Source organism: Anabas testudineus, chromosome 17 (genome assembly GCF_900324465.2).
Source record: "Anabas testudineus chromosome 17, fAnaTes1.2, whole genome shotgun sequence".
In the NCBI taxonomy this organism is placed as follows: Eukaryota; Metazoa; Chordata; class Actinopteri; order Anabantiformes; family Anabantidae; genus Anabas; species Anabas testudineus.
In genome coordinates, this window is record NC_046626.1 from 6,476,307 (window position 1) to 6,502,756 (window position 26,450).

General features: G+C 40.3%; 3 protein-coding genes across 6 annotated transcripts; 1 reads left to right on the forward strand and 2 right to left on the reverse strand.

The window, feature by feature from the left end:
• Positions 1–1,032: 1,032 nt before the first annotated feature.
• On the reverse strand, positions 1,033–13,064 carry LOC113171621 (phospholipid phosphatase 3-like). 2 transcript variants are annotated; one of them, XM_026374106.1, is made up of 6 exons: positions 12,643–13,064; positions 6,718–6,875; positions 2,927–3,207; positions 2,733–2,790; positions 2,461–2,637; positions 1,033–2,112 (listed from the first exon to the last, which is right to left on the reverse strand). In XM_026374106.1, exons 1-6 carry the CDS (start codon positions 12,770–12,772, stop codon positions 1,984–1,986), a joined length of 933 nt encoding a protein of 310 aa, XP_026229891.1. In that variant the 5' UTR covers positions 12,773–13,064; the 3' UTR covers positions 1,033–1,983. The 2 variants fall into 2 exon arrangements, with proteins under 2 accessions (XP_026229891.1, XP_026229892.1); XM_026374107.1 differs by lacking the exon at positions 6,718–6,875 and adding an exon at positions 7,833–7,987.
• A 542-nt stretch (positions 13,065–13,606) lies between these two features.
• si:ch211-188c16.1 (uncharacterized protein LOC562677 homolog) lies at positions 13,607–21,630 on the reverse strand. Of its 3 annotated transcripts, none has more exons than XM_026374105.1 (18): positions 21,468–21,630; positions 19,896–20,823; positions 19,625–19,810; positions 18,955–19,498; positions 18,757–18,839; positions 18,646–18,671; positions 18,454–18,494; positions 17,844–17,976; positions 17,504–17,663; positions 17,158–17,281; positions 17,000–17,037; positions 16,642–16,705; positions 16,429–16,463; positions 16,135–16,198; positions 14,650–14,748; positions 14,525–14,538; positions 14,214–14,247; positions 13,607–14,047 (listed from the first exon to the last, which is right to left on the reverse strand). In XM_026374105.1, the coding sequence occupies exons 1-18, from the start codon at positions 21,474–21,476 to the stop codon at positions 13,978–13,980; spliced, it is 2,652 nt and encodes an 883-aa protein (XP_026229890.1). In that variant the 5' UTR covers positions 21,477–21,630; the 3' UTR covers positions 13,607–13,977. The 3 variants fall into 3 exon arrangements, with proteins under 3 accessions (XP_026229890.1, XP_026229889.1, XP_026229888.1); XM_026374104.1 differs by having other exon boundaries at positions 17,006–17,037; positions 18,757–18,869; XM_026374103.1 differs by having other exon boundaries at positions 18,757–18,869.
• A 420-nt stretch (positions 21,631–22,050) lies between these two features.
• c8a (complement component 8, alpha polypeptide) lies at positions 22,051–26,334 on the forward strand. The gene is made up of 11 exons (XM_026375311.1): positions 22,051–22,267; positions 22,359–22,473; positions 22,968–23,115; positions 23,241–23,388; positions 23,696–23,885; positions 23,979–24,161; positions 24,401–24,641; positions 24,747–24,878; positions 25,085–25,242; positions 25,381–25,606; positions 26,000–26,334. The coding sequence occupies exons 1-11, from the start codon at positions 22,158–22,160 to the stop codon at positions 26,149–26,151; spliced, it is 1,803 nt and encodes a 600-aa protein (XP_026231096.1). The 5' UTR covers positions 22,051–22,157; the 3' UTR covers positions 26,152–26,334.
• Positions 26,335–26,450: the final 116 nt, after the last annotated feature.

Genomic DNA, 26,450 nt, shown 5'->3' on the forward strand with positions numbered 1-26,450 from the left:
AATACAAGACACTAAAGGCAAATTATTGCCTTAAGGATTCCTCATACAAGAATGTGTTTAGCCACCCTGGCTTAGTTTCTGTGTTGAGTCTATATTATTTCAGAGGGCCTTTAGGGGAGAGGGGTTAAAGTCAGGAATGTTCACTATTTCCCCACAGGAAGCCGAGCATGGAAGTCTACCATTGCCCCACGCCCAGCTCGCCCCATCACACACATAGTTGGGTGGCTACTGAATTAAAGTTCAAAAGTTCTTACTACTTTTTTTTTTTTTTTTTTGGGCACAATCGTCCTCTGTGGTGTATGGCGCAGAGAGTAAAATAAATAATATACAACACTGCTCTCGGTTTTTTGTCTTTTATTGAAGACACTTTATCTCTGATACATTTGTACAAAAATTCACAAGGCATTACAAAAATATGGAAAACAATACAAAAATGTACTGAAGTTTTCTGCTTCGAGAGCTTGATCTTGTAGCATGTTGTACATTTACACAGGTCTCAACCCAAAGTCATAGTGGATTTCCTTTTATACAAAAGACACATGCTACACAATAGTGTATTAGCCAATGTATGGCAGCATGCAGACTTTGCTGATGCTGTCTATGGTACATTTTCAATTTGTATCTAGGTAGGAACGGGACTGTTTTGTCTACGTGTCTCGGATCACAATTTGTCACAGCGACAGTGTCAGTGGTTCCATCAAAATCGAGGAAACATTTCACAATCATTATTCATTCTTTGTCATTATTTTCAAATTCAACGCAGTGATTTTCGTCTACTAAAATTCAAAGTCTTAAAACCAACTCTGCTTTGTTGCTTTACAAGACTTTATGATATATCAAGCACATTACAATGTGCCACAATAATTAAGCTTTCTTTTTGTAAAATGTGCTTTAGTACTGACTGCAGAATATGTAACCATTTTGTAGTTCCTGTCTTATTCTGAAGAATATAACTGTGGAGCCTACAGTAAATACTATGATGAGGAACAGTTAAGTACATGTAATACATGTGGGGCTTTTTTCCACAGTCTCAAGTTGCGTGTCTGTTGGAGCAGGTGCCTGCTCCCTGGCTGGAGAGGCACACATGTAGGGGCTATAAACACTGAAATATATAGACATGACATTAAGACATGCTGGCACACACACAGAAAGGCCTCACCCAAACATACACATGAACATTTGCAAGGGACACACCTTACACACACTTTCACACTCACTCTGACTCTCACACTGGTGAACACCTATCTGGTACATATAACAGTCATTTCATTAAATGGCTCAGTGGGGGCTCGTCCTAGCCAGCAGAAAGAGGCCCACATCCAACACATACTGCACTGTACTTTCCACCTAATGTCACTGATGTGCACCTTTGTAGGACCACCACATTTTGGACATAATAAAAACTTAAAAGGCTTACAAAGCTTTCCAAAAGCTTCACTTCAGGTCATTCAAGTGGTGACAAACAGTACTGAGTTTAGCTATAACAGTGCTATAAATCACACATACAATGCTTATATTTAAAATAAAACCAAACTCTAAACAATATCCTTCCTGAAATCAAGGAATTTGTATCTTTGTGATGTTTGTATTAGTCACACAGTGAGTGAGTGGAATATTAATGTAGGTCCCATGCTGGACAAATGCCACACATAGCTTCGTTACCAGCTGCCATTTCTCAGTTTTGTTCGACTTTAGAGTTTTGTGCATGGAAAGGCCTTCACAGAGGAGAATCTCCAGTAATCATGACAGAGAAAGGACAAATATGCCTGGTACTCTCTCTTTTCCACATTAAAAAGTCTGGTGAAGATGAGAAAAAACGTTTCCATTAAAAAGATTAAGTTGGTAGATGGTTTTTCTGTAGCCTCTTCTCATCCTCTGTGATGCCTCCATATTTGTCTGCATTTTGAGGAGTTTATTTATCCAGTACGGACCAGTGGCTGTAGTAGTGATTATAACGGCATAGCTCACAATTACATGTGATCTCTATGCCATGATGAGGTGGTTGCTTCGTTCTCTGATGTCTGCTGGAGGAACCAGTTCTTTCTTCACTGGAGTTGGCAAAAGTGTAGAACGTCTACCTTTGGGCTTGAACAAGTCTGACACAAAGAATACCTGGGGAAGACAGAGATTACATTTAAAACACTGTAAAGTAGTACATTTGAAATCACAATTAATGCTGTTAACAATAACTACAAAATATAAGAGCTAGTCTTAGATCTGGAGGGGAGGTATTTTCTACACAATTGTAAATGTCAGTCTTTTGTTTTGTACCAACAACCCATTGTATATACCTGTTGACCTCTATAATTCAAATACTTGACATCATTTAATTTAAATTAAATGCCCAGTGTATATATCCCATCTCAATTCTGTTTATTTTCTGGTGTGTCCCTATAGTTGAGTGGCTACTATGATATTACTATTGTTACAAGCTATGAATCATGAAAAGAAATGACTCACTACACAGTAGGCCACAAGGGCTCCCTGTACAAAACCCGCCAGGACATCAGTGGGATGGTGCTTGTGATCAGAGACACGAGACAAGCCGGTGTAAAAAGACATCATGATGAGGGTAAACTGGGTCAGGGGGCGCAGCAGGCGGGCTCCATGCCAGGTGAAACGAGACTGCAGGTAAAACTGCAACACAGACAAAAGTGTGGGTTGATATACCGTACAGATGTGTGGAGACAAAGAGAAGAGAAAGCACATGTGTAAAACACTGAGTGACTTACCACCAGATACAGCATGGTGTACATGGAGAACGATGCATGTCCAGAAAAAAAAGACTTCCTAAGAAAAATAGAAGAAAATCAGCATTGTGCCACAGCTTCTAGTCTTGACAGACACTATTCAACTACAACTATACAAATACAACACACTACAAACGCTTTATTCTTTTATTATTAATGTAGTCCTGTTACTGTACCTGGCCTCCTGAACTTTGCTCTCTGGCCCCTGACACTCATAGTCAGTGATGTATCCCAGGGAACAGTTGATAGTGGAGAAGTCAGGTTTGCACACATCGAGGAAGTGGGGGCGCATACGGCCCACTGACACTTTAGCAATGTCAGTGAAGGACTGGCTGATGGCACAGCCGAAGATGAACACTCCAACCTGCTTGTAGAGGGCGGAAATGTAGGGGTTGCCTACAAAAGATTTGGATCCCTCATTCAGAAAGTAGATCCTGTAACTCTCTCCAATGACAATCTGAGGGTGGAAATGGAGTTAGATCAGTGAATGCTGTTTAATGTTTTTTGCAACAATGCAAGGCCCTGTCATCACCCATTCCTATGCACTTTATTTACATCTCTTGAGTGCTCAGTGAAAATGTGAGTGCAAGAGAGCCATGGTTTTTAAGGAATGGTGTTGGCTGGAGCAATTTCTCTAACTCTTACAATTCCATGTACACTCCATTACATGATTTCCTTTTTTGCTTAATATAATAATAGCCTGAGCTATCATTAGGCTAGGCCTGAGGCAATTTCTGAAGCATAAAGATAAAGCGTGTAGAAGGTCTTAAACATTTTTAAAAATGTAAAGTTCTCATGATCTCAGAAAACCTCCTAGAGGGGAGGCATTGGCAAACTTGTTGTGAAAATATGCAACAAAGTGATTCTGTAATAATAAGCACGTGTTTTATTGACCCCCATTGGAAAATTGTTGGATGGCTGGATCAGGATTTTCTGACAGGTAAAATGCAGTGATTTCTTGAAGTGTTGTGAAAACATCTGCTTTATGGTTAAATGTATTTACCTGTGTCATTAGACTTCTGAGAGAAAACAGTGAGGCAACGTGGGAGGCAACTCAAACTGTCCATAGTATAGTTTTCTGTGAGTGTGTAAATAAACCACAGTCTAAAACTGACGATTGACAGGTAAGGCGCACTTAGGGGGAGGTGGATTGCCATAACTTAGAACAGCTGTTAAAGCTAAAAACATATGTCTTCCCAATCCACACTCGCTTCTCTCCTGTTGTCTTCCAACTGCTCCCGAATGAAAGTGTGGAGACGAGTAGTGAGAAAATGTAAGAACTGAGGGAAGGATCATAGAAGGGAGGACAGAAATCCAGAGGCTTAATAAAAAGGAGAAGTAGAGGAAGAACAAGAAGGAGAAAGGGGAAGAAAGAGGTGAGACAAGGAACAAGGAGTCAAATAGGAGAGGGAGGTAGTGGGGGAGGCACCGCTGGATCTAATCAGCAGAAACGCTGAGCTAGGCGACGTGTCTGATTTTGGTGGCCAGACTCCACCAGGCACACATCGGGGGCACGTTTGTTTTTCAGCGCTCTGGCAGTCTCTCCGAAATGGCTCCAGTTTCACGAGGGATGTCTCGGCTGTTTTCATGTTAGTATCTTAGTTTCATCAGACATTCTTTCGAGGGGCGCATGAACTAGTCTCATTCTGGGAAAACAGTCTATGCAGTGGGGTAGCCCTTGAAGAGATTTAACAAACTGATACAGTGTGGTGTTTCCACCATCCAGGCCTTTAGAGCCAGCTCGATACGGTCCAGCTGCTTTCAAGAGAAACAGGGATGGAGGAGAAAACACATCTGGTTCCCCTTGTGTGAAAGGTTTAACTTACTATGTGAATTAGTGAACGAATTGGGATTGTAGGATACATAGCTGTTAAAGTGAAACCTCAGAGATAATGACGGAGGCAAAACGCAGATTTGTAGACTATATAAATGGTGCTATGATTTCTTCCAAAACATCTTTACAAATTGTAAAGGATGAGACCTCTTGCATTTCATTCGATGAGAAATCAATCACTAAATTACCTAATGGAGGAGTTTTCTGGTTCAGAAAACACAAAGGTTGGCCAGAAAGCTGTAGGGGAGAGACCGTAAAATCACGTTTTGCCAGGGGAAAATGAGATATCTGGCAAAGCCTCCTTGTTTGAGGCCTTCACCACAATTCCCCCCCACCAATCGCAGTATTTAACCAAACAACCATTGCGTCAACCATAATTACACGGAGCCAGGACTCCCTCTCACCATGAAAACCCCTATGGCCCCAAGCCCATAGAGCTGTCTGCTCTCCAGGAAGAGGGCACTACTGGCTACAGGGAGAGCTATTGGAGAAATGTAACTTGTATATATGCAGTAACAAGCAGAAATATGCAGCCAATGCAATAATAGCATGCCATAACTAGTAGGCTAAGTCTATTAGCTAAGTTAGCTACTTTAGCGGCAGCAGAACCAACATATTGGATGATCCTCTTGGATTACTGCATTAACACACCTAAATTTTCTCAACAGGAACTATTCTTATCTTTCACATTCTGCTGACATGACATGACTGCAGCATTAGGCAAAGGATAACCTGTAACTTGATAATTTACCATCCAACACTGCTGCAACAATCCTACAGTAATTATAATAAGTACTAAGTAAATTAGTACAATAAGTAATTGAGCAGTCTAACTGAGGTTAAGGTCTCTTCATCATGAGAGACTGAGAATAAGAGAACATCAATGATCAGTCACTCACTCAGCAAACAGATATATGGGCTGAATAATATCTGAAGAACTGTGAGAAAAAACACACATCTGGTACACTGTATATGGTGTGTTAAGCTCAACCTGTGGGAAATGTAGTAAAATGACTCTGAATTATAGTCCGAGTCCAGAATTACCACCCGCCAAGCTCCAAATGTGGGTAGATTTTCCGTTTGGCGAGTAAGACTATCCACCACATTGGCGGGTCAATGTTTGTGCTGTAGCACAATAGTCATTTAATGAAACAATATTCTGTACTGTATTACAGGGATTCTACGTCTTTCCTCTGTCTGTGTTGGAGTTTGGCAAAACACAGACACACACACACAGAGACCTGTCATCACCAAGGTAATCAAATAGCCGAGTGGATATTTCTCTGTGCCATCAACTAAACATGGTAGCTGGAATTGATATTTCCTGTCTTTATGATGTATGTGGAGCTTTTTTTTTTGTGCGGGTTTAAAATCAAACTGTAGCGTCTACTTCTGTCTGCCATACAATCCGGCAATTAGTGCGAGGTATTCAGGAACAGTACAGACCGTAGGTTGTCTGTGTTTCAGATTTTCCTTATTATGTCTATGAAATATATACATGAAACTATAATTTATTTTTTATTGAATGTGTTTATTATATTATTAATATTTTGTCTAGTAAGTAAAATACACTTGGCCAGTTGATCTACAATGGCTTGGAGTATACGATAACAGTACCATGTAGATTTGTGGATTCATTGTCACTGTTTTCTCTCAGGAGACTTAATTTCTGAAGGGCCATCTCATTCATCTTAAGCAAACAGAGCCTTAAACAAGTGTTGCTGACTGATCGTCAGCAACAGCCAATCAGAGATAAGTAAAATGTTGTTTTAGTATTCATGTATAATAATCTCAGTTAAAGCTCTTTGACTGGTGATACACAAGTGTATTTTTGTGATCAAGAGTGCGGTGACTGTGTGTGGTTTAGTGGAAGAAAAAAAAGAAACCCAATAAAACACATAACTCATTCAACAGTTCACAATTCATAACAACATTATATTTTAAAAATAAATTACTTTTTGCAAATGTTCTGTTTAAATCAAACTAGAACTCGCTGTTGGATTTGGAGAAATGCACTGATGGGATGGGTGAGAAATGATATGATTAACATCTAGTTGTCAGTACAGTAGGTGCTGCTAGTAATTAAACATAAGAAGTGATGATGATATTAGTGATGAAAGTGAGGTGACTTACAGAGAGGATGGTGATAAGAATGCCAGCAGCGCTAAGCACACCGTCGCTAATGGTGTCTCCATTTTTGGCCGGGTACTTGATGGACTCATCATCGCAGTAAAACCCTCTACGGTAAGGCTGAACTGCGCTGGTCTCTATGACCAAGAAAGGCAGGCCGGCTAGTGTGATAAAGCAGTGGGTGGCATGGAGAGAAAGACAGGGGTGGGGATGGGTGAAGAAGAAAGAGAGAGATGGAGGTGCTCGGTTAATAAGACACATTATAGAGGCAGTAGGTACAAGCAAGAGTTAACTAGGGAACATCTGGAACTGGCTCAATCCATTCTGTGGCTGTTATGTGCGACTAATCAAAAAATATAGACTCCAGATCTAGTAGATCTAGGACCGTAACAGTAATATTCACCACTGTCTGTCATTTTCCAAAGCACAAAATATATTTTTTCAACTGTGTTTCTTTTTTCTACAGAGCTGTTGATTTCCAACAATAACTTTCCCAGGGAATGACAATACATTGATAGATGTTTGAAATGAAACTATTAGTTTTAATTTTAAGGTTACAAACCTTTAACTCTAGGTCCACTTACTACATTTCTAAGGTTTAAACAGCATCTCTTGGCTTTTCTCAGTTGTCATGGACAAAGTTAACATAACAGATGATGAAATACTTTTAAATGATTGTGTTTAAGTACAAAAATGTAGCTTTTGGATAATTGTGTGGGGGCAGGTCATATGTGGAATAATTAATAATTTGATTAATTGAGAGAATAATCAGCCCTTGCAGCTCTAAAGCCTTCTGGTTGTAAGGTTTTGATGAACCTCCAAGCTCTCTTCAACATTTATATTCAAATTACTTTTACAATAAATTTTCTGACAGTGGTGAAGTACATAGAAACCGGTGACTGTCAGTAGGGTAGGAAATGAAAGCTTATGATAACATGTGTTGAAAAATGTTTAGCAGACACGGCATAGACGATTTACTGTTAATGAGGTACAGCATGCACAACTAAGTGTCAGAGCCTGTTAAACCAATCATGCTGTTTCAGGTGTCAACCACTGGATGAATTGAGTGTCCCAACAAATGCTCTCTAGTTCTCTTGATGCACCCCACCAGGACTTACTGAGACCACAGGCACAATGACGCCCACGGCTGTGAGCACTGTGTTGGACACTGTGCTGCTCTTAAAGGGCAGTGTGATGCTGTCGTCATTGCAGAAGAATCCTCTTTGGTAAGGCGGGAAGGGAGATTTGTGCAAAAACACGGCAACAAGCAACACTGCATGATTGGACAGATATATGAGCGCAGGTCAGACAGCTTTTAAAAAACAAACAAACAATGGACAGCTGCATTAACAGAAAAACAAGCAAGCATACATAAAGTACATAAGAGTTGAGACAAGCAGATATACTTATACAAAAATAAAAAAATTATTAAAAACTCCTTTAATCCAGAAGCCATGCATCAGCATCTGTTTTCAAACTGACATTGGTGCTGTGAAAAGAAAATGAAAATACATTCTGTTAAAGTAAACACCACAATCAAAGCTTTATTACCGTTTTAAACGTTTGCGAACTTTTTACGTTTGGAATGGCATCAGCTGATGTGTTAGCGCTAAAAGGTTTACAGAGACAACCGCATCTAAGTGACAAGAGTAAAAAAACAAAAACAAAAACACAAACACTAAGAATTTTCTGTGGTTTCCGGCTGACACTTTCAAGTGCAGTTTAAAAGAACCACTTTAAAAATGTAGTGGGGGATGTCTGCGTCTGATCACTTTAGTGTCTTTTGCCACGTAAAGTGGCAAGAAGATCTTATTTATCTCCTGACAACAAACATAAAGGGTGTAACTATGATGCACACCAAGAAGGACAGCTTATTTCCCCCCATTACTACAGGCATCAGAGGAGGACTTTGAAATTTGAGTGTAAATGTGGTACTCAGGAGAGGCGTCAAATCTCTGACAGAATTTTGAAAACACACTTTCAAATCACTTCAAAGTGGCATTTAACTGATCCTGCAGCTTTCAAGTCTCTCTCTGAATAATTCTGCAATCTGCCAATACAGAGAAAAACAAACATCAGTGCCGACTTTCTCACACGCTCTCTTGCTCTGTCTCAGAAAGCTGAAAAACACCAGGGTGTAGAGGTCAGCGCTAAGAGCTGCTGAAGGCGGAATGGTGCTGGTGGCGGGGGCATGATTTCTCAAACCAAATGTCAACACACACATCAATTGCTGCTGAGCCCCTCAACCCCTTACATCCACATACGTGCACACACATACACACACAGCTGACTTTGGCCTTTGAAGGTCCAGCTGGGTCGAGCTCAGGTTACACATAGAGCTCTGCAGTCTGATGGGAACTCCAAAACACTGGCCTTCCCTTCAAATTCAGTAGGATTCACATTATTAACTTTCTCTCTTAAAACAAATACCAACAATTGGCTCTGAAGAAAATCTGATGGAAAGAAAGAGCAGGGTATTAAACCACTGTGGCAATGAAAATAAACTCTACTTTGAAACCTGAATGTCTGATTCTTTAGTTTGCTTAGTCTGTCCAGCACACAGTCGTCAGCAAAAAGCAGTTCACAGGGGCTATATACTGATGTACCTGTCCAAAAAACTCTGTTTCTCATGTGCCGAATAAGAATCACGTTAACCCCAGAGTCCTGACCTCTGCAGCAGTCTCTGAACACATTCAAAGACCCAATACTAACCACAAAGCCAGAGGCAAAAGAGCAGAGCCTCATAGAAAGAGACAATGTGGTGGCAAGTGGGTTTATTAAGTGTTAATAGCTTTTAAAGAACCTGCATTGGGTTAAGTACCTTAAAAAGAAAGGAAAAAGTCACAACAAGACACCACCAGGTCCTGTTTTCCAGACATTCTGCAGGGTTTTTCTCCTACGGCTCAGTCCCCTGACCCCTTCCATCCGTCTAAACTGTGCAGCATCAGCATTGTCTACGGCATCTTGGGATTTTCCCCTCCTACCCTCTTCCTCCCTTCCCGTTTCTAACAGCCAAGGGGGGGATGAGGAGGAGTGGGAAAGTATTCTTGTCCTGCCAATAACAATACCAGTCAGCAAGTGTGGGTATGTCTTTCGCATTAGTTCGACACCAACTCAAAGACAACAGAAACAAACAAAACAGCTGGAGTTTTAACCTAGTAAACTTATTAAAATCAACGGGCTAGATATTCCTACGCTTTCCGGTTTAGCCTGTCTTCCAGTTCAGCAAACAGCAGTTTCATGTAGCTGCAGTTGGTAAATACCAGAATCAATGTATAACTCATGATGAACTGAATTTTCCACCATATTTTGAAGGCATTCACCAAAACTACAAGTTAAAACAAACAGCCACACATTTTCCACTTGCAGAGATCTCTCACTCATATGTCTGAAGTGGTTGTGGTGTAGACACAGATGCAGTTGTTTTTACCTTGCCCCCCCCCCCCCACACACACACAACCGGCTTGCCGTCTGTCAGTCTTTCAGTCTAGCCTGCTGCAAAACCACAAATACTGTATATTGGCCTCCTTTTATTCAGACAATATTTAGACATGTGAGCACATGTAGAATTAGTTCAGTATTTAAGCATCTTGGTATATATTTGTGACTAAAATAAAATCACATTCAAAAGCAATATTATGACAAATATAATACACTGATAATTAAACTGAGACCCTCCCAGTAACGTCTCAAAGCTATTTTCAACTGTGATTCAAGTGGCCAATTACTCAAAAACAATAACAAAGGCCATAAAGTGGCTGCATGACTAGACAGAACGTGTTTGAGATTGATCATGTTGCAGGTTATTTTTAGATACTTTCAGTTTCAGTGTTACTTCTGTGGATTTGAGATATTTTCCAGTAAGATTTACTGCTCCAACTTCAACCACCAACCACTAAATGCCTCCCACATACAGTAACAAAAATGTTTTCCAAAGTGTAAGGTGGTGGGATTTTTTGTGAAACAACAAAACTACGTCTATTTCCTGGGTTAACATGGGCTGTGAACAGATATAGGTGAAAGTGTAAGCCCTATACTGTTTAGATTAAAAAGTGAAAGCCACCTGCTGGCTTTCACTGGCTCAACGAAAACTAATGTAAACAAATCAAACAATACTATTTGCAGGATTTATATTATCTCCAATCACATTATAATCAGGGTGCCGTCCTCCTCCAGTCAACTAACTAATGTTATCTTTACTGGCGCTGAGAGTCTACTGGGATTATAGTGACTGGAAATTGTTCATGTACACAAGAGAGCAGGAGATAAATATCCCTGGATGCAGTAATACTAGAACTGCAATCAGTGTGTGAGAACTGAAGAGTGGTGATTACCAGCACTGGCCCACCATTTCCTTCTCGTGGTCGCCCGCTTTAAACCACATTTTACCCATAAAAACACTGCTGGTTTGTTGACAAGCTTTTCTGTGGGAAGGTACTGTACACATACAGAACAGATCATGCAAATCATACCCTCCACAGAGACAATAACTAGACTAAAAGTAAATATAGGCTGTCAAAAAAATAAATGTTTATGCTGTAGATCTGACTGAACTGATCTGAACTGCTGTTTTTCCCACACAGTTGCAACAGATTTATCTTAGCAGCTGAATGTTGCTTTGCAGTTTGCTATCATGACTTTACACTTAAGCACAGATCAGCCCATCTGAAATATATTGCTATATAGGCAGACAAATGACGGAAATCAGTTGTCGGTCAAAGGTTTAGGCCTGAGTGACTGGAGAACCCTTCTTTAGGACTTTTAGGTTCAACCATCAGTGGGAGAACATGTTTGGCTGGCTGCATCAAACATAACCCAGTTTCTGCAGCTGTTGAACATGACAAGACTTGCAGTGAACAAGCTCTCTCTCTCTCACACACACACACACACACACACACACACCCTAGTCTGACCTTTTCAATTAGTCCACATATAGATTTGTTATGCCAGATGTTGAGATCAAGTGAATTCCTGCTGGGGAGGAATGTGAGCCATTCTGGAAAATATAAAGAGCAGTAAAAGCAAAGCAGGGGAGGGCTATACTTACAGTACAGGTGTGGGTGGACACCGAGGAAACGTGGAGCAGTGAATTAATTAGTTTCCCTTTTGCAAGCACATTTTTTGGCCGAGGAAAACAAAGTTTTTTGGGGGGGGTTGGGGGGCAGCAGCTATGTTGCTAATGGGGCATCACTTGTTGCTTTGCTAACACAGCTCGTTAAGCTGGTGTAGCTACAACACAGCATTACAGCTAACAAAGGTTGTCAACATACTGCCACGGTTTACATGTGATGGTTAGCTTTCGGTTTGTCTAGATATAGACAAAGTCCATTCATTCCTAAAAGGAAAAGGTGAAACTAACATGCTCTGTTCACATAGCAGAGAAATAACAATAGTAAAAAAACAAGCAAAAATTAAAACTAAAAAATACCCTAGACAGGAAAAGTAGATAATTATAGAACAATCAATATAAAAACAGTAACAGTAACACATTAATTTGTATGTTATGCTATTTTTTTTCCCAATATATCTTATAATTAAGTTTAATTGACACTTTACTGTGAAAGTATCATTTAGCGAAGTTAGCTTCAAGTGAAGCCTGAGATATAGATAGGGCTTCATTGATCCCAAATAATGTGGCTAATTCACAAGTCGAGTGAGGCTAATAAGAAACACACCAAATAAAACATTACAGTCTATCGATACTATCAACACAGTACAGTTAAATGTAAGTATTATAATAATATAACTTCATATATTGTATAGTATGTTAGCCATGTTTGCAGGAACAGATTTAGACAACAACAAAGTAACTAGTGGTTACACGTTTATGTTCCCTACAATGAAACAAATGCATATTAAAGTCATGAAGCCGCCACTTTATAAAGATCAGCTGATTCCTGTTGATCACAGAGTTACAGGGACTCTCACCTAAGAAGAGACAGAAGAGGTCCACTCCGACCAGCAGCTTTCTCCTGCTGTGGTCTTTGCAGCTATTGTTGCTCCCGCCGTTCCTCGTCTGCGCTGCCATCGTTTTCTCATAGATCAAACAACGTTGCATTTAAAACCTTTTCTGTGGTTCAAACTAAGTTGAATGAGGAAAAAAAAAAACAAACAGAACAAACCAAACCAAAACTTGCCGGTTTGCTATCACAGTGTTGCGTTTACGGCACCGTTACTCTAGTGCTTCACTTCACGGTCGTGTCGTTATAAAATGCGCTGGTTCCTGGAGCTTTTATCAGCAGCAGCTCGGCTCTTTTTTTTCCTCTCTCACCATCCTCGGGTCCTTTCTACGGGGGTAGTGGGAGTCCAGCGACAGCCTTCCAAGAAAGCCCCTCCTCCAGCTCCTCCTATTTCAATTAATGCCATATGCTGGCTCCTACACACACACACACACACACACACACACACACACACACACACACACACACACACACACACACACACACACACACACACACACACACACACACACACCTCTGAGGACGGATGCTGATACTAACGAGGGGTTTTTACAAAGCAGTCAGCCAGAGTTGGAGTAAAAGGGAATTTTTCAGAGCCTGGAGCATAAATTTTTGTTTTACATATTCACGACTGTTTTCCAGGATAATTCCCACATAGCATAATGATGCTTTTCACCTTGCATACAAGAAATCATTAATGACACAGAGTCTGGGCAAAATGAGTAAGCAAAATCCCCTAGATGAGTCAGACTTTTTCCTATTTCTATCTCAGGCACATGTAAACCCTGAACAATGTCAAGGTATGATGGGCAATACTCTGATGAGGAACAACTCAAGAGATCAGGGTTACTGAAAAGTGTACAGGACGTTACTGTGGACTCAGACCCCTTCAAAGTCCCAAAAATCTCCATCAAAGCATAATTGATCACAGTTTTTATTAAATGTAAAAGGAAATCAAAATATTCTACAGTTTCTTGCTAGTGAAGAATTGGCTCCTTTATGTCACTGCTCTGGGGATAAAGTGCAATAATAATTCAATTTGTGTGCCAATTACTCTTTTAATACCAACAAAAAGTGAAAAAGTGAAGTGCAGAACACAAAATGAAAATGCACTGGTATGCACAAACTAAACAATAAGTGAAATCAGGATTACAATACAATCAGATCTTAATCATGTTTTCTTTCCCCAAAGTATTTCTTTAACCTCAACGGCAGGTCATTGTCATTGCATCAGATCCTAAAAGTGAACTGTGCAGTTTAAGTTTCACATAGCTTCATTTTCCTGCTTCCACCGGTGCTTTGATTATAAAGTGTCAGCATATAGAGGTGGGGGAGGAAAGAGTTCCAACTCTGTTAAATCAGCCTCCTGCTCCCTGTCATACAAAACAGAATAAGACATCACAGTTCATAAGGAAGATGCCAAACGATCTGATATACCGTATGAGTGCGTTATGGCAAAATGTTTAAACAACAGGCTAACATGAGTCAAAATCAAACAGAGCTTCACTTGCTAGTTGGAAGGAAACTGTCAGCGCTTACAGATATGGTGGCTCCTCCACAGCACACAAGAAGTCTGGTTAGAGACAAGCAGATAGAAACGTCACATTAACTTTGAACTGCCGTCTCTGCAGAATGTCCAACACCAACATCACGTCTCCAGGTTACTTGAAAAAGATAAACGTTTCTAAGAAGTCATTTTCCATTAGGGGGAAGACGCCAAGCAGTGTTTAGACTGGAGTGTCCTTAGTGATTTGTAAGTGCTCTCCTCTTAGCTTCCCCATTATCAGTGAGGGTGACAGGAGTAGTGACAACAGTGTGGTCATGGAAAAAACTGAACTCTGTAAACTTACTTGGTGGCTCGGAACTGTGCAAAGGAGAGAGAAAAAATAAGGTGAGCAACAGACAATGTTAGAACGAAGCTTAAAACAAAGATAATTTTCAATAATGTGAAACAAAGCAAAACAACATGCTGTACTTTGTGGGCGTTGCTCCTTCACCATCGAGAACATCAGCAAATTCATCTTTGCTGTGTTGGAAGAAGATGGCTAGTTTCTGCAGAGCTTCATGTCTGTTCCTAAAAGTTGAAGACAGGAAACAGTTGGTTTTCATACTTGGTGGGCTACAGCTTCCAAAGCTACAGCTACAGTCATCTTGAAATGAATAATGGATAAAAATGTAAAAAACAAAACAAAAACAAAACAAAAAAAAACTCAACATTATAACCATGGAAATATTTTTACTGCAGTTGTATTAGGCTGCATTAGGTTAGTTGATTAATAAACTAAATGCTATAAAATCTTATTAGTGGACCAATACAATTTAAAATTATCTGCAGAATCCTTCTTAGAAGAACCAAATGAAGTGATTGAGAAAATTGTGTTTCCTAGAAAACAATATTGGAGGCAGGATATTTTGGAGCCAGCATCTAGTGGTAGTCAGCAGCTCTGCACTTTTCCACACTGGTCTCGGTCTCCAGCTGCGGTAGGTGCTGCTAAGCTGCACTAGTTGCCATCTGCATCACTGATGTAAGTGGTTACAGCAGTGTTTGGCTAAATAGGCAGTTTTCCCATCCATTTTTTTTTGTTTGGGCAGATACAAATGGCAGTTTGTGATAATTGAGGTTATTATTTTAAAACACGTTTGACAAGTTTCCCCCACTTAACAGTCAAAGTATTTCTGTCAGTTCTTCCTGTCCTCTAATGAGTATGAAGATTTACAGGGACACTGTGGTTGTGGCCAGTCTGCAACAAATTTAAAAAAGAGATTAACAGGGCAGGATTGCCTGCCCAACACAGAGTAACAGAAGGCTGACTAATGACAAAACTAGTCTTTTTAGTTTATTACAAACAGGCCGAAGGTTTTTTCCATTTAAATAACATTAAAACATTCAGAAATAACCTAAAGGTTTTTATATGATCACATAAAAATGAAGACAATGTTATCAAAAAAAAAACGATAAATCACTCAGCAACCGCTTTTGTTTTGTCCTCTCAAATGTGCTGCTTGTGTTATAGTTATACAGACACTGAATATCTTTGGGATTCAGGCAGTTGGTCTGACAAAACATGCACATCTAGTGCAACTACAGATTAACAGAAAAGGAAAACAGTAGTTAGCTACAGTCCTAGTTTGGTCACTCCATTCACATTATTGTTATCACAGCACAAATTACTGTTTTTGGTCTCTTCTGTAATCATATAGAGGAGCCCAGAAACACTCTCTAAAAAGGTTACAGCCCAACCAAACGGCCAAATTTATAGCGTTGAGTGCTAATTTGTCTAGCTTGCTATAAACCTTTTCTTCCGTCCCACATTCAAATACCGAAAAAATGTAAAACTAAGCACATACATCCCATGTACAAACAGGATGTCTTGGGAAAAGGTGTATGAAGAAAGATTTATGCACATATGGGTAAATATACAAAGGAATCTGCTTACACGCATGTGTGTTTGAGACTTACTGTGTGTGTAGGTCCTCCAGGTTGGCATCGCTCAGAGTGTGCTGAGCGCTGACATGGCCACAAGCTGTCAAAGCGAACACATGAAGGCCAGAGGTGCGTGGGTGAGGAAAGGGGTGGGGGCGAGTTATGCAACGGCAGTGAGACAGAAGAGGGAGGGAGCAAGTCAGACGGGACGGTAAAGGTGCACATCAAAGGCATGTTAAAGTCTGCCATATGTCGGTGGATAACATAAAACAACCACAGGCATCTTGTCATGTTTTCGCTTCAAAAGCACCGGCTATAAAATCTACTCACACATGTCAGGCATGGAAGAAGTCTGCCTGGGACAGCTACGATATAAAAACAAAGAGAAAGATAATATATGCGCTGTGTGCCACATAAATTCAATCATATCTTTCAAAGGGAATGACTTAAAACTACTCTTATGTGGCGAATGGTTTCTTAGCAAGAACACTGATGTAAAAGCAACTGAAGCCACAGCAGAGGACAGACACTTATCAGTCTTACTGGCTTTCGTTGGAGGGTGAGAGAGTCTCATCTTCACAGGACCACTCCTCGCTGTCATCTGTGACTGTGGAGAAACAAATTGGTTTGATAAAGCACTACATTCTTGCTGATGATAGATGTTTTGCAGGGTAACAGTGAAAGAACCTTCAGAATGCGTGGAATTCCTTTACAGTTGTTAAATAACACATGACATCTAGTCAGGGTTTTTAGACCAGGACTTAGGGAAACTGTAAACCATCAGTCAACAACATCTTATGTCACTTCACCAAGATAAGTTTTTAAACCTGTAAAGTATCTGATTCAATAATAACAGGGTTAGGGGTGACAGTAATGCAGACTTTGTGTAGAGGTTACTGACACTCACAGCTGCTTGTTAATACAGGATGATTTGAAGATCTGCAAAACAAAAAAGAAGTATAAACAATAAATGACAATACGGTAATGAACTGGCAAGCAAGAGGTGCTTACAAATACTTTTTATTTCAAATCAAAACTAATTAGCGAGCAAACCAGTACCTGCTCCCAATGCTTATAGTATCTGCTTCCACATTGCCACCTCGTCCTGCTGCTTGGGCCTTTTTGCCAAGTTCCAGCATATCCTTGATATTCAGCTCCACATTCATGACTGAAATATAACCATCTGCAGACAGCAAGAAAAGAGCAGAAGCTAATGATATTTTTAAGAAATCCATGTAAGCTTGTGTGTGTTTTTTTTTTTCCCCTCTTTCTTTTTTTTTAAGTTCAAAATTCAGGTGGAGTCAGCACAAGGTTTTGTTCTCATATAATCTTAGGAACCATACTATAAAATGAAACTTTATTAAACTAGACTAGAGGGAGTGAAGACATAGAAATGAGTGCTCACATTTTTGGTTAGTGTCTCGGGCCAGCCATTTGCCTTTGGGGCAGTTGGTGGTGCGGATGATGCTGACTGTGTCCCCACTCTTCACAGGCAGGTCATTCTTGCGAACCTTACTGGCCACCATGACCTTTGCGTGATACATTGGCTCCTCGTGACCCGTCACCTGGAGAGTAAAAGTTTGAGCAGTGAAAGTCTGTGATTTACAGCGATTGCAGACCAAGTGGTGAACAATTCTGTGCAGATGGATTCCTGTAAATTAGCTACGACAACACCCATGAAAAAACACAGCCCTGCTACAGAGAAGAAAGCATCAACCTGCAGGTAAGATGACTGCCTAACTTACTTTGAACTTTTTTTTCATTTCGTTTTCCTTCTTCTCTCTTTCCTTTTGCTCCTTTTTCTCCTTCTCCAGCCGCTGCTTCTCCTTCTTCTTCTGTTCCTTATGGTCAGCAACGTTGGGGCTTTGGCGTTCCTTGCTAAAAAGAAATTGGACTCTTCAGTGGCAGAAAGAACGTAAATGCAACCATGAATATGAAGCAAAAAAAAATATATATATATATAATATATAAAAAAAATCAATGTGGAAAAAATAGATAAGGTATCACACCTTTGTGCCATATATTTAATTTTATTTTTCCTCTATGGTAGAGAGGCTGGATGGAAGCGCTATGTCTGGTAAACAACAGGCAGATATACAATGTGACGGAGCTTAAGACAATCTACTAGCAAGAACCAGAGAAAGTTGCCGCTACACTGTACAGAATTAAGGTCATTTGAACACTTTGGTAAAGGTGATATTTTTGATTGATGTGAAAAATATGGCGCCAACTTCTGAGGTCATTGTAGCTTTTTACAAGATTATGGGCTGAATTAGCATTCAATCCAACACTCTCCATGCAGAAAGAGCTCCGTGACAAAACAAAGGACTGTACAAAAAAAATAGAGAGACTTACCGGGAATTCCGCGACCACATGATAGGACACATCTCCTCCTTCTTGAGATGAACACAGAGGATTTTAAATGTTCAATAATTAAAAATCTTAACTTGTTTTCACCATTCACTGATTATTCTCTGACTATAAATCTAAATGGCATTGCTCACTAAAAATAAATAATAAACTCAAATAAATTAAAAGGGGAGTTACCATAGGTTGGCTCTCAGCATATGGATCTATAAAAGAAATGTTACAAAAAGTACTTCAATAGAAGGAATAGCTGTCATTTTGAGAACAAAACACTGCATTGAACATTCTTACTCTTCAGACTTAAATTGCGTTTCCGAGCGTTGTGGCCCAGGATGTGCTTGTTGATGTCTACATCCTCATACAGATTGTCAGACCTGTCAAAGTAAATGTCCTGCTGATAAACACTACAAAGAAAAAAACAGATGCTTTGTCATACAAAACTGTGACACAAAAGAGGAGAATTGTGATTGTAATTAGAGTAAAACTCACCTTGTATGTTGCTGTATGCCATTCTTCAACACTACAGGGTTACTAGACTCAGTTTCCTCGGTGGCAGAGTGGCCCTCAGCAGCTCCCAGATCATTCTCGTCAGCTGGAGAGTTAGAAGAGAGGTCTACAATCACCTCCTCACTCTGAGACCACTGCTCTGGTGCAACAGGCTCTAAGAACTCTGAAAGGTTTGTTGGTTCAGGAAAGCTGGCTGGATCCAGGGGTATTATGCTGTGACTGCCAAGGTTCAGTTCTTGGTTGACAGAGTACAAACTGGGCTCTGTGGGATGACCCACCAATGAGTCAAGTTGTGGTTCTTTAAAGTCGGTGACCTCAAAGTCAGGTGGTAAAAGAAGTTGGGTGCTGACTAAAGTTAAAGCCTCCAGTTCTAACCCTGCAATATCAACAGCATCTCTCACTGCGGTCTCAGTCTCGGAATTCTCAAAGTCTGGAAAATCAGGAGCATCCAGTACAGTGTTGGAGATTGATGGGCGCTCAGATTCTGGATCATCAGGTAGACCTTGGCTAAGACCTGGTGACACCTCTATAAAAAGAAATTGAAATCAGCACTCAAACAAATTTATATCCTTACCACAAATAAGAATAAGACCAACTGCAGTACAGCAAAGCGAAGAAAGTGGAAAAATGAAAGCATGTTCACATGCAGTACCATTGACTGTGTAGTAGCGGATGAGATCCACTAATGGAGGTCTGCGGGGCTTTGCTGGAGGAGGCCCCAGTGACTTCAGGTCAGGCAGAGGCTTCCTCAGAGGAACAGAGGGTGGAAAAGGTTCAACAGCTCTCACAGAGAAAGGTTGAGCTTTATCCCTGCTAAACTGCTTATCCAATGGAGACTCTAGTGATTGGGGAAAAAAGATTTGAAATAAAGGAAACAAGGAAAGGTGATGTTTTAACAATGTTTATGTGTGAACATAACTTACTGCGTGCACAGTTGTTGGCTTTGGAGAATGGCCGGGCTGAAATACAAGCAATGTGTGGAAGACAAACTGGTGGGGATGTATTTAGGTCAGACTTAACACTTTCATTGTTTTCTGGTGGCGAATAGACTGCCTTGACTCTTGAGGTGTGGTCAGGGGAAAGTAAGCTCTTGGCTTTGGTGGAGATCAACATCGGCTGGCATGAGAACTTCTTCTTGGCCCTCTCCAAGGTGCTAATGATTTTGTTTTCGAGCGCATTTGTCTCCACAGGATAAGGGGAGGTCATAACATCTGGGCTCGAAAGGGGGCGCTCAGCGGTCGACTGGTCGTTATGAATCGAGCTCCCCTCTTCTGTGGTTAGTTTTTCCACAGAGGGCAACTCACCAGGAGCACTAGCAGGTCTAGTGGTCAACTCAGCATATGTGGGATCTTCTCCATTTTCTGTACTGACTTTTGCTGCTTTGGCTGACTTGAATGGAAGCAGCAAACCCTTCTTTTTGATTTTAGGTGGTGGCAGGACCTCTTTTCCTTGCTCAGACTCCAGTTTCTGCTCCCTTTTCATCTGTGATTCTGACTTCTGCTCTTTCACTGACAGGAATGGGAGCACCAAAGGCATGTGTCGCTCTTTGAGGGACTGCCTTGTTGTACTGTCTCCATTGGTAAATGGAGGTGAGGGGGAAGTCTTCTGAGGTAGTGGTGGAAAGGAAATTGGTCGCTTGCTGCCAGATGCCCCGAGTCCATCTCTGAAGACGACCCCAGCAATCTTGTGTTCTACAGCACTGTTAATGCTGGTAACAGTGGAGCTGCAGGGACCGCCAGGAGGTGGAAGGAGTTTGGGTTTCTCTGCAACAGCTGGTCGACTGGTTTTGGATTGAGCCAGAAGGGCCTCTTCTTGAAACTTGGCCATCAAAGCTTTGAAGTTGATTGGTCGCTTATTTAACAAAACCAAAAATCGCCATTACTTTCATATTTTAGGGGAGGTAAAGCTCCTAATAATTGTGCTGACAATTTATGAGTTGGCATTCACCCCGATCCTATACAATAACTAATCTCTTGATTCATAATCATTTTGATAACAATTTAATTGTTCTGAGCAATGTTTTGCTTAAAACTCTATAATCTTGTCAGTATAGGTTCTTAAAACCTGACTTTTATTTCTACAGTTTTACACTCAGTATCTTTAAGTTTTGGAATTGTAATGAACATGTTTTGCAGCTCTTACATTTTGAAAATTAAATTAACTGATTGATTGATTGATTGATTGATTGATTAAAAAGCAAAAAAAAGTCCACAGAACAGCTGATAATAAAGTGAATGTATTATCCAGAATAACAGCAACAGAAAAGATAATGCTGCTGACATGATAAAGTTATTTTTCAATGCTAGGATCACCACTAATCTAAAATGTGTATTTTATGTCACAGAGCAATTAGTTAAAAACAAACCACAGTAACACCGTGTTAAACACAGAGGACCGTAGCTTGCGCGCACACACACACGGTAACGCGGCTAAATGCAACGTTAGCTACTCCCTAACATTTCAGCTAGAAGAGCAGAGAACTCTTAAAACTTTACCTCTTCCATGGTAGGTGGTTTTGTTCATCACTGTTCAGGATGACACATGTAGAAAGCGGTCTGAACTTTGATAACTTTGATAGCTTCAGGAGGCAAACCACAGCAAAGTGTTTACGCTAACTGCACAAACAATTTGAAAACGCCGCTACGCACCTGCGTCCTGCGCGCTACGTACGTGCGCGTACATGTTGGTTTGATTGACAAATCAGAAGCGTCGACAGCCGCGATGTGTTAGTGTATCAATGATTACTAGAATAATCAGAAAATATACCTACTAACTACTACTACTACAGTAATTTCTAGTAAACAATAATAAGAATGATAAGAGTAATCATAGTATTATTATTATTATTATTAGCCTATAGCTATTTTACCTGTTTTAAAAAAACAAAAACTTCTCATTGCACATGAGATTTGTGTTTACTTAAGCTGTTGCTCCAATCAAAGATTTTTACTTGCTGTTGGGACAACATTTCTGTGTGGACTGGGGTGTTTACACAGTACGCCATGAAATTGGGGTTATGGAGCGTTTTAAAAAAATCCAAACTGTTGTAACACCATGTGTTTACTCTTGATCAATCATTCACTGTGGTTGGTCAAGACTGCAGTGGTAGAGGTCTCCACAGGATCACAACATCTGTTTTGTGATGTGGCAATTGAATCTAAAGGAATAGCCACTCTTATTTCAGTATGGGACTATTTAATAATATACTCCTGGCGTTATGCACATTGCATATCCTCATCAACTGTAGTCCGACGGTGAATGCATACAGGAGACCATGGAGAGCTGCTGATAACAGGTGCAGTATTCTTTGCTTCACTACCTCTTATATCATATGGAAAATATGTTGATAATTGTGATTTAATATCAACATCCATGCATGTTCTTAGGGTGAGTGGAGTCGAGAGGAGGAGGGCCAGGGCTGTAAACAGACCAATACCTGTCAACTGTAAGCTGGGAAGCTGGTCCACTTGGACTCCCTGTAACAGTTGCACAGACAAAAAGGTATTAATGTTTTTTCAAAATGAACTAGACATCAGTCATTTAAAGATGAGAGAAATCTGTTTTATAACTTTTATTGTGGGTTGTTTGTTCAATACCTGGCTAGAGTTTGAGGTAGCTCAGATCAATACAGCTATAGTATGGGATGATCATTAGGTCCAAAGGGAGCTATGGTCATCTTGAATCAGCAGTCCTGCTTTTTTCAGCTCAATAAAAGTGGACTTTGGTGGTACTGTGCAAGTTCTTCGCTTAAATCCCCAGAAATCACAATTCATTTCAGTTATTTAAAGCCATTTGCAGACATACCAGATGTTACATATCTACTTCTAAACTCATTTGAAATCTAGAAATGTATAGAATGTATTTTTAATATGTGGATTGCATCACAACACCATGCAATATTATGTGACTTTACATCTACAGTGTTTGCACATTAATTTATATCTCAACAATAATATGAGGGATTACACATAATGACATTTTAAATTTTGTCTTAGTTCCGTTTCCGATACATGGAGAAACCGTCTCAGTTTGGAGGCACGGAGTGTGTTGACACACTGTGGGAGAGGCTGGCATGTCCAACAGCAACCACAGACTGTGAAGTGCCAGATTACTGTGGGGAAAGCTTCACCTGCAAAGAAACAGGCAAGTCCCATCAAAGACCAGTCAAACACCACGTTTTCTAAAGGTGAAGGCGTTATGGCTGACGATGAGTGCACCTCCAAAACATATACTTATATGCTTGTGTAAGTGAGGATGTGTCTTTCCAGGGCGCTGTATCAGCCAGTCTCTTCGCTGTAATGGGGAGTTAGACTGTGATGATTTCTCTGATGAAGAGGGCTGTGCAAGTTTCAATCAGAGAGATGACAAGTGTTCCACCCTACTACCAATTCCTGGTGCAGAACGTGGCACTCAAGGGTAAATCTTGCATAATTATTACTGCTATTATTATTATTATTATTTTGCACTTAGTTCATCACACAGAAAATTAAAGCAATGCAAAGTCATGACCTTTGCAAAATAATTCCACACATAACTCCTTGTAAAACCATGTCATAAATGTAAATTTTACTATGGAGCAATCACACAAGATATGCACTGGTCAGAGCTGGGTTGCTGTTTGTGCTAAGCTAACTGTTATCATAGAGACAAAAAGCAATTAATGTTTGTCCTGACTTACTGTACTCTTTTAAACATTTAATTGGCATTATTCTTCTTTGCACAGCTACAATGTCTTGACTGGAGACTTTGTGGATCATGTACTTGACCCAAAGTACTACGGAGGACAATGTGAATATGTCTACAATGGCGATTGGAGGAAATTTACCTATGATGCATTCTGTGAGAATCTGCACTACAGTGAGGATGATAAAAACTACCGGAAACCCTACAACTACCATACCTACCATTTTGTGGTACTGTAATGTTGTGGTTTATTTTTGTGTGCAAACAGAAAATTTCATCTGAAGCACTTCAATACTTTGACGCGAAAATTCAATCTGTTACAGGCTCAAGCCACATCAGAGGGCTCTCACGAATACTTTAACGATATGGTGAGCCTGCTCAACGCGAGGAAAACAGAGAAGTCTTTCAATCTCGGTTTCTCTTTTGGGATCAACAAAATTGAGGGGACACTGAGTGGAAGTGATGAGTCTGAGTTTCTCAAGAACATAACAAAGTATAAAAACCAGGTATAATCTATCTCATCATTTCTTTAAATGTAATGTGTCAATTTGCGGCCAGATCACATAATGTAGTAACCTGGTCCAGACACATTTAATGTAACCAGCAGACACTCCAGGAAGTCAGTGGTCAGATTTCCCCATCTAACTCATAGCAAGAAAAAATACATTCTTCAAAAGAAATGTAAAACATTTTCATGATATAGTTATTTCTTTCTATTTCTATTATTTGTCTTTTTTTCCTTCAGGACGTAGGGTTTGTTAGGCTTTTTTCCAAAGTGCAAACTGCTAACTTCAAGGTGAGAACTAATAAGTTGATGCTTCATGAGGATTTTTATGTTGCGCTGATGGAGCTTCCCGAGCAGTATGACTTTGGGATGTACTCTAGATTCTTCAACACTTTCGGCACCCACTATGTCACAGAGGGAACTATGGGAGGAACACTCGAGTATGTTGTGGTTATCAACAAAACCTCCCTGGCCTCATCTGGTAGAGTGCACTTTACACTTTATTGCAGTTGTGAAATTAATAAATACTAATGGTAAAGGTGATGTAAAGTAACCTTTGATATGTTCTTTTCCCTAACTTTTACAGACATTGAAGGTGAGCAAGCTGGTCGATGCTTCGGTGCCTCTATTGGCATAAGCAAATCATTAAATCCCCAAGTAACTGAAGGTCTAAAACTGGGTGGGAATCTATGCAACAAAGAGGGGAGTTATAGTGAAGGTGAGACATTTTCCATTCTGTTTTCATTATCAAATGAGAAATAGAATATTGAGTGATAATATGCAGACTGACAGCACATCCGTGTTTGGGAGTCCTAAATTGTTATCCATTAGCTTTATTAGTAAGTAAGATGAATTTCTCTTCAACTGATAAATAAAAAAATGATCAGTAATATTTTGTTGTTGGTTTTTTTTTTTTAAATGTAGATAGGAAGTCAAATTCAGTTTCGATTGACGACATTGTGACATTAGTGAAGGGAGGAATCCCATATAGCAGCAGCGGCCTGCTGGTTATCAGGAACCCAGACACTTACAGGAACTGGGGGGCGACGCTCAAGTATAACCCAGCACTCATCAACTATGAGGTGAAAACACTTGTTTTCTATGATAAAACACAAGATTAATGACTCAAACTTACACTATTAAGTCTATTCTGGTGCGGTTACCTATCACCTTTTCTGTTTCTCTTCACCCTGCCTCTGGCCTTTCTCTCTGTGAACCAGATCATGCCGATACATGAGCTAGTGCAACTTAGCACAGCCGCTGACCATGTAGGTGCGAGACTGGCCAACTTGAAGAGGGGTTGGGATGAGTACCTGCAGCAGTTTAACCCCTGTCGCTGTGCCCCCTGCAAGCACAACGGGATCCCCGTTCTAACAGGGACTTCCTGTAGCTGCATATGTAAGGAAGGCTACCGAGGAGACGCCTGCGAGGAGACTCACAGAGGAGGTGAGCTTTTTTGTAATATAAAGCAGATGTAGATATCGTCAAATTACTTTCTTAGCTGCAAGAAGTGATTATTTCACAACTCTGACAAATAAACTTTTAATTTCAATACCAACACATGAACATGTAGATGAGGATTTAGACATTTAAAGATCACACTTACAGACACAAAGCCAGCATGGCAAAACTATACTATGCTAAAACTATGAATATTTATATGTACAGATCAGTATCTTATTATTTAGTTGTTGTGGTAGGATCTCGTTTGGCGAAGTATCTGGTAATCACAGAGGTCAACTAAATGTTCAGAGGATGTGATGGGGTAACGTCAGCGTGCAGACATTTCCTCTTACCGAATCCATGTGCATTGGTAAACACTTCAGTTTTACTTGACAGCTACCAAGACAGACGGGCAATGGTCTTGCTGGGGGGCCTGGTCATCATGTGCATCAGGGAGGAAGACTCGGACAAGAACCTGTGATAATCCCCCACCTGAAGGCGGCGGAGCAGCCTGCCTGGGCTCATCCTCTCAGACTCTGCGCTGCTAATGTAACATTACTTTTAGACTAAGAACCTTTGTGTTGTTTAGTCAAAGAAAATGTCTTGGCTCTGTTACAAGCTTTTTGGAGGTCTCCAAAATTAAAGGACATCTGTACCATTTATGATGTGAGCCCATACTGTATGTAACACTGTGTCATTCCGCATTGGAATAAATGTGTGTGGTTACAGACTGTTTGTGTGTGTGTACTAATGTTACACTAGAAGCTAAATTAAGGTCAGTCCCTAAGGCAGATTTAGTTAAATGCTTCAATTACACAGAAGAGAAGAAGCGACACACATGGTTTAA

Coding starts and splice junctions, on each gene's coding strand:
- LOC113171621 (XM_026374106.1), bottom strand. CDS start 12,772: ATGCAACGTTGTTTGATCTATGAGAAAACGATGGCAGCGCAGACGAGG. Junction 6,876..12,642: donor CCTCTTCTGTCTCTTCTTAG/GTGAGAGTCCCT, acceptor TTATCACACTAG/CCGGCCTGCCTTTCTTGGTC. Junction 3,208..6,717: donor TTCTTATCACCATCCTCTCT/GTAAGTCACCTC, acceptor TTCCACCCTCAG/ATTGTCATTGGAGAGAGTTA.
- c8a (XM_026375311.1), top strand. CDS start 22,158: ATGGGACTATTTAATAATATACTCCTGGCGTTATGCACATTGCATATC. Junction 23,116..23,240: donor CTTCACCTGCAAAGAAACAG/GCAAGTCCCATC, acceptor GTGTCTTTCCAG/GGCGCTGTATCAGCCAGTCT. Junction 24,162..24,400: donor TAACAAAGTATAAAAACCAG/GTATAATCTATC, acceptor TTTTTCCTTCAG/GACGTAGGGTTTGTTAGGCT.
- si:ch211-188c16.1 (XM_026374103.1), bottom strand. Junction 18,495..18,645: donor ATGCTGAGAGCCAACCTATG/GTAACTCCCCTT, acceptor GTTCATCTCAAG/AAGGAGGAGATGTGTCCTAT. Junction 17,664..17,843: donor AAATGAAAAAAAAGTTCAAA/GTAAGTTAGGCA, acceptor TTTACTCTCCAG/GTGACGGGTCACGAGGAGCC.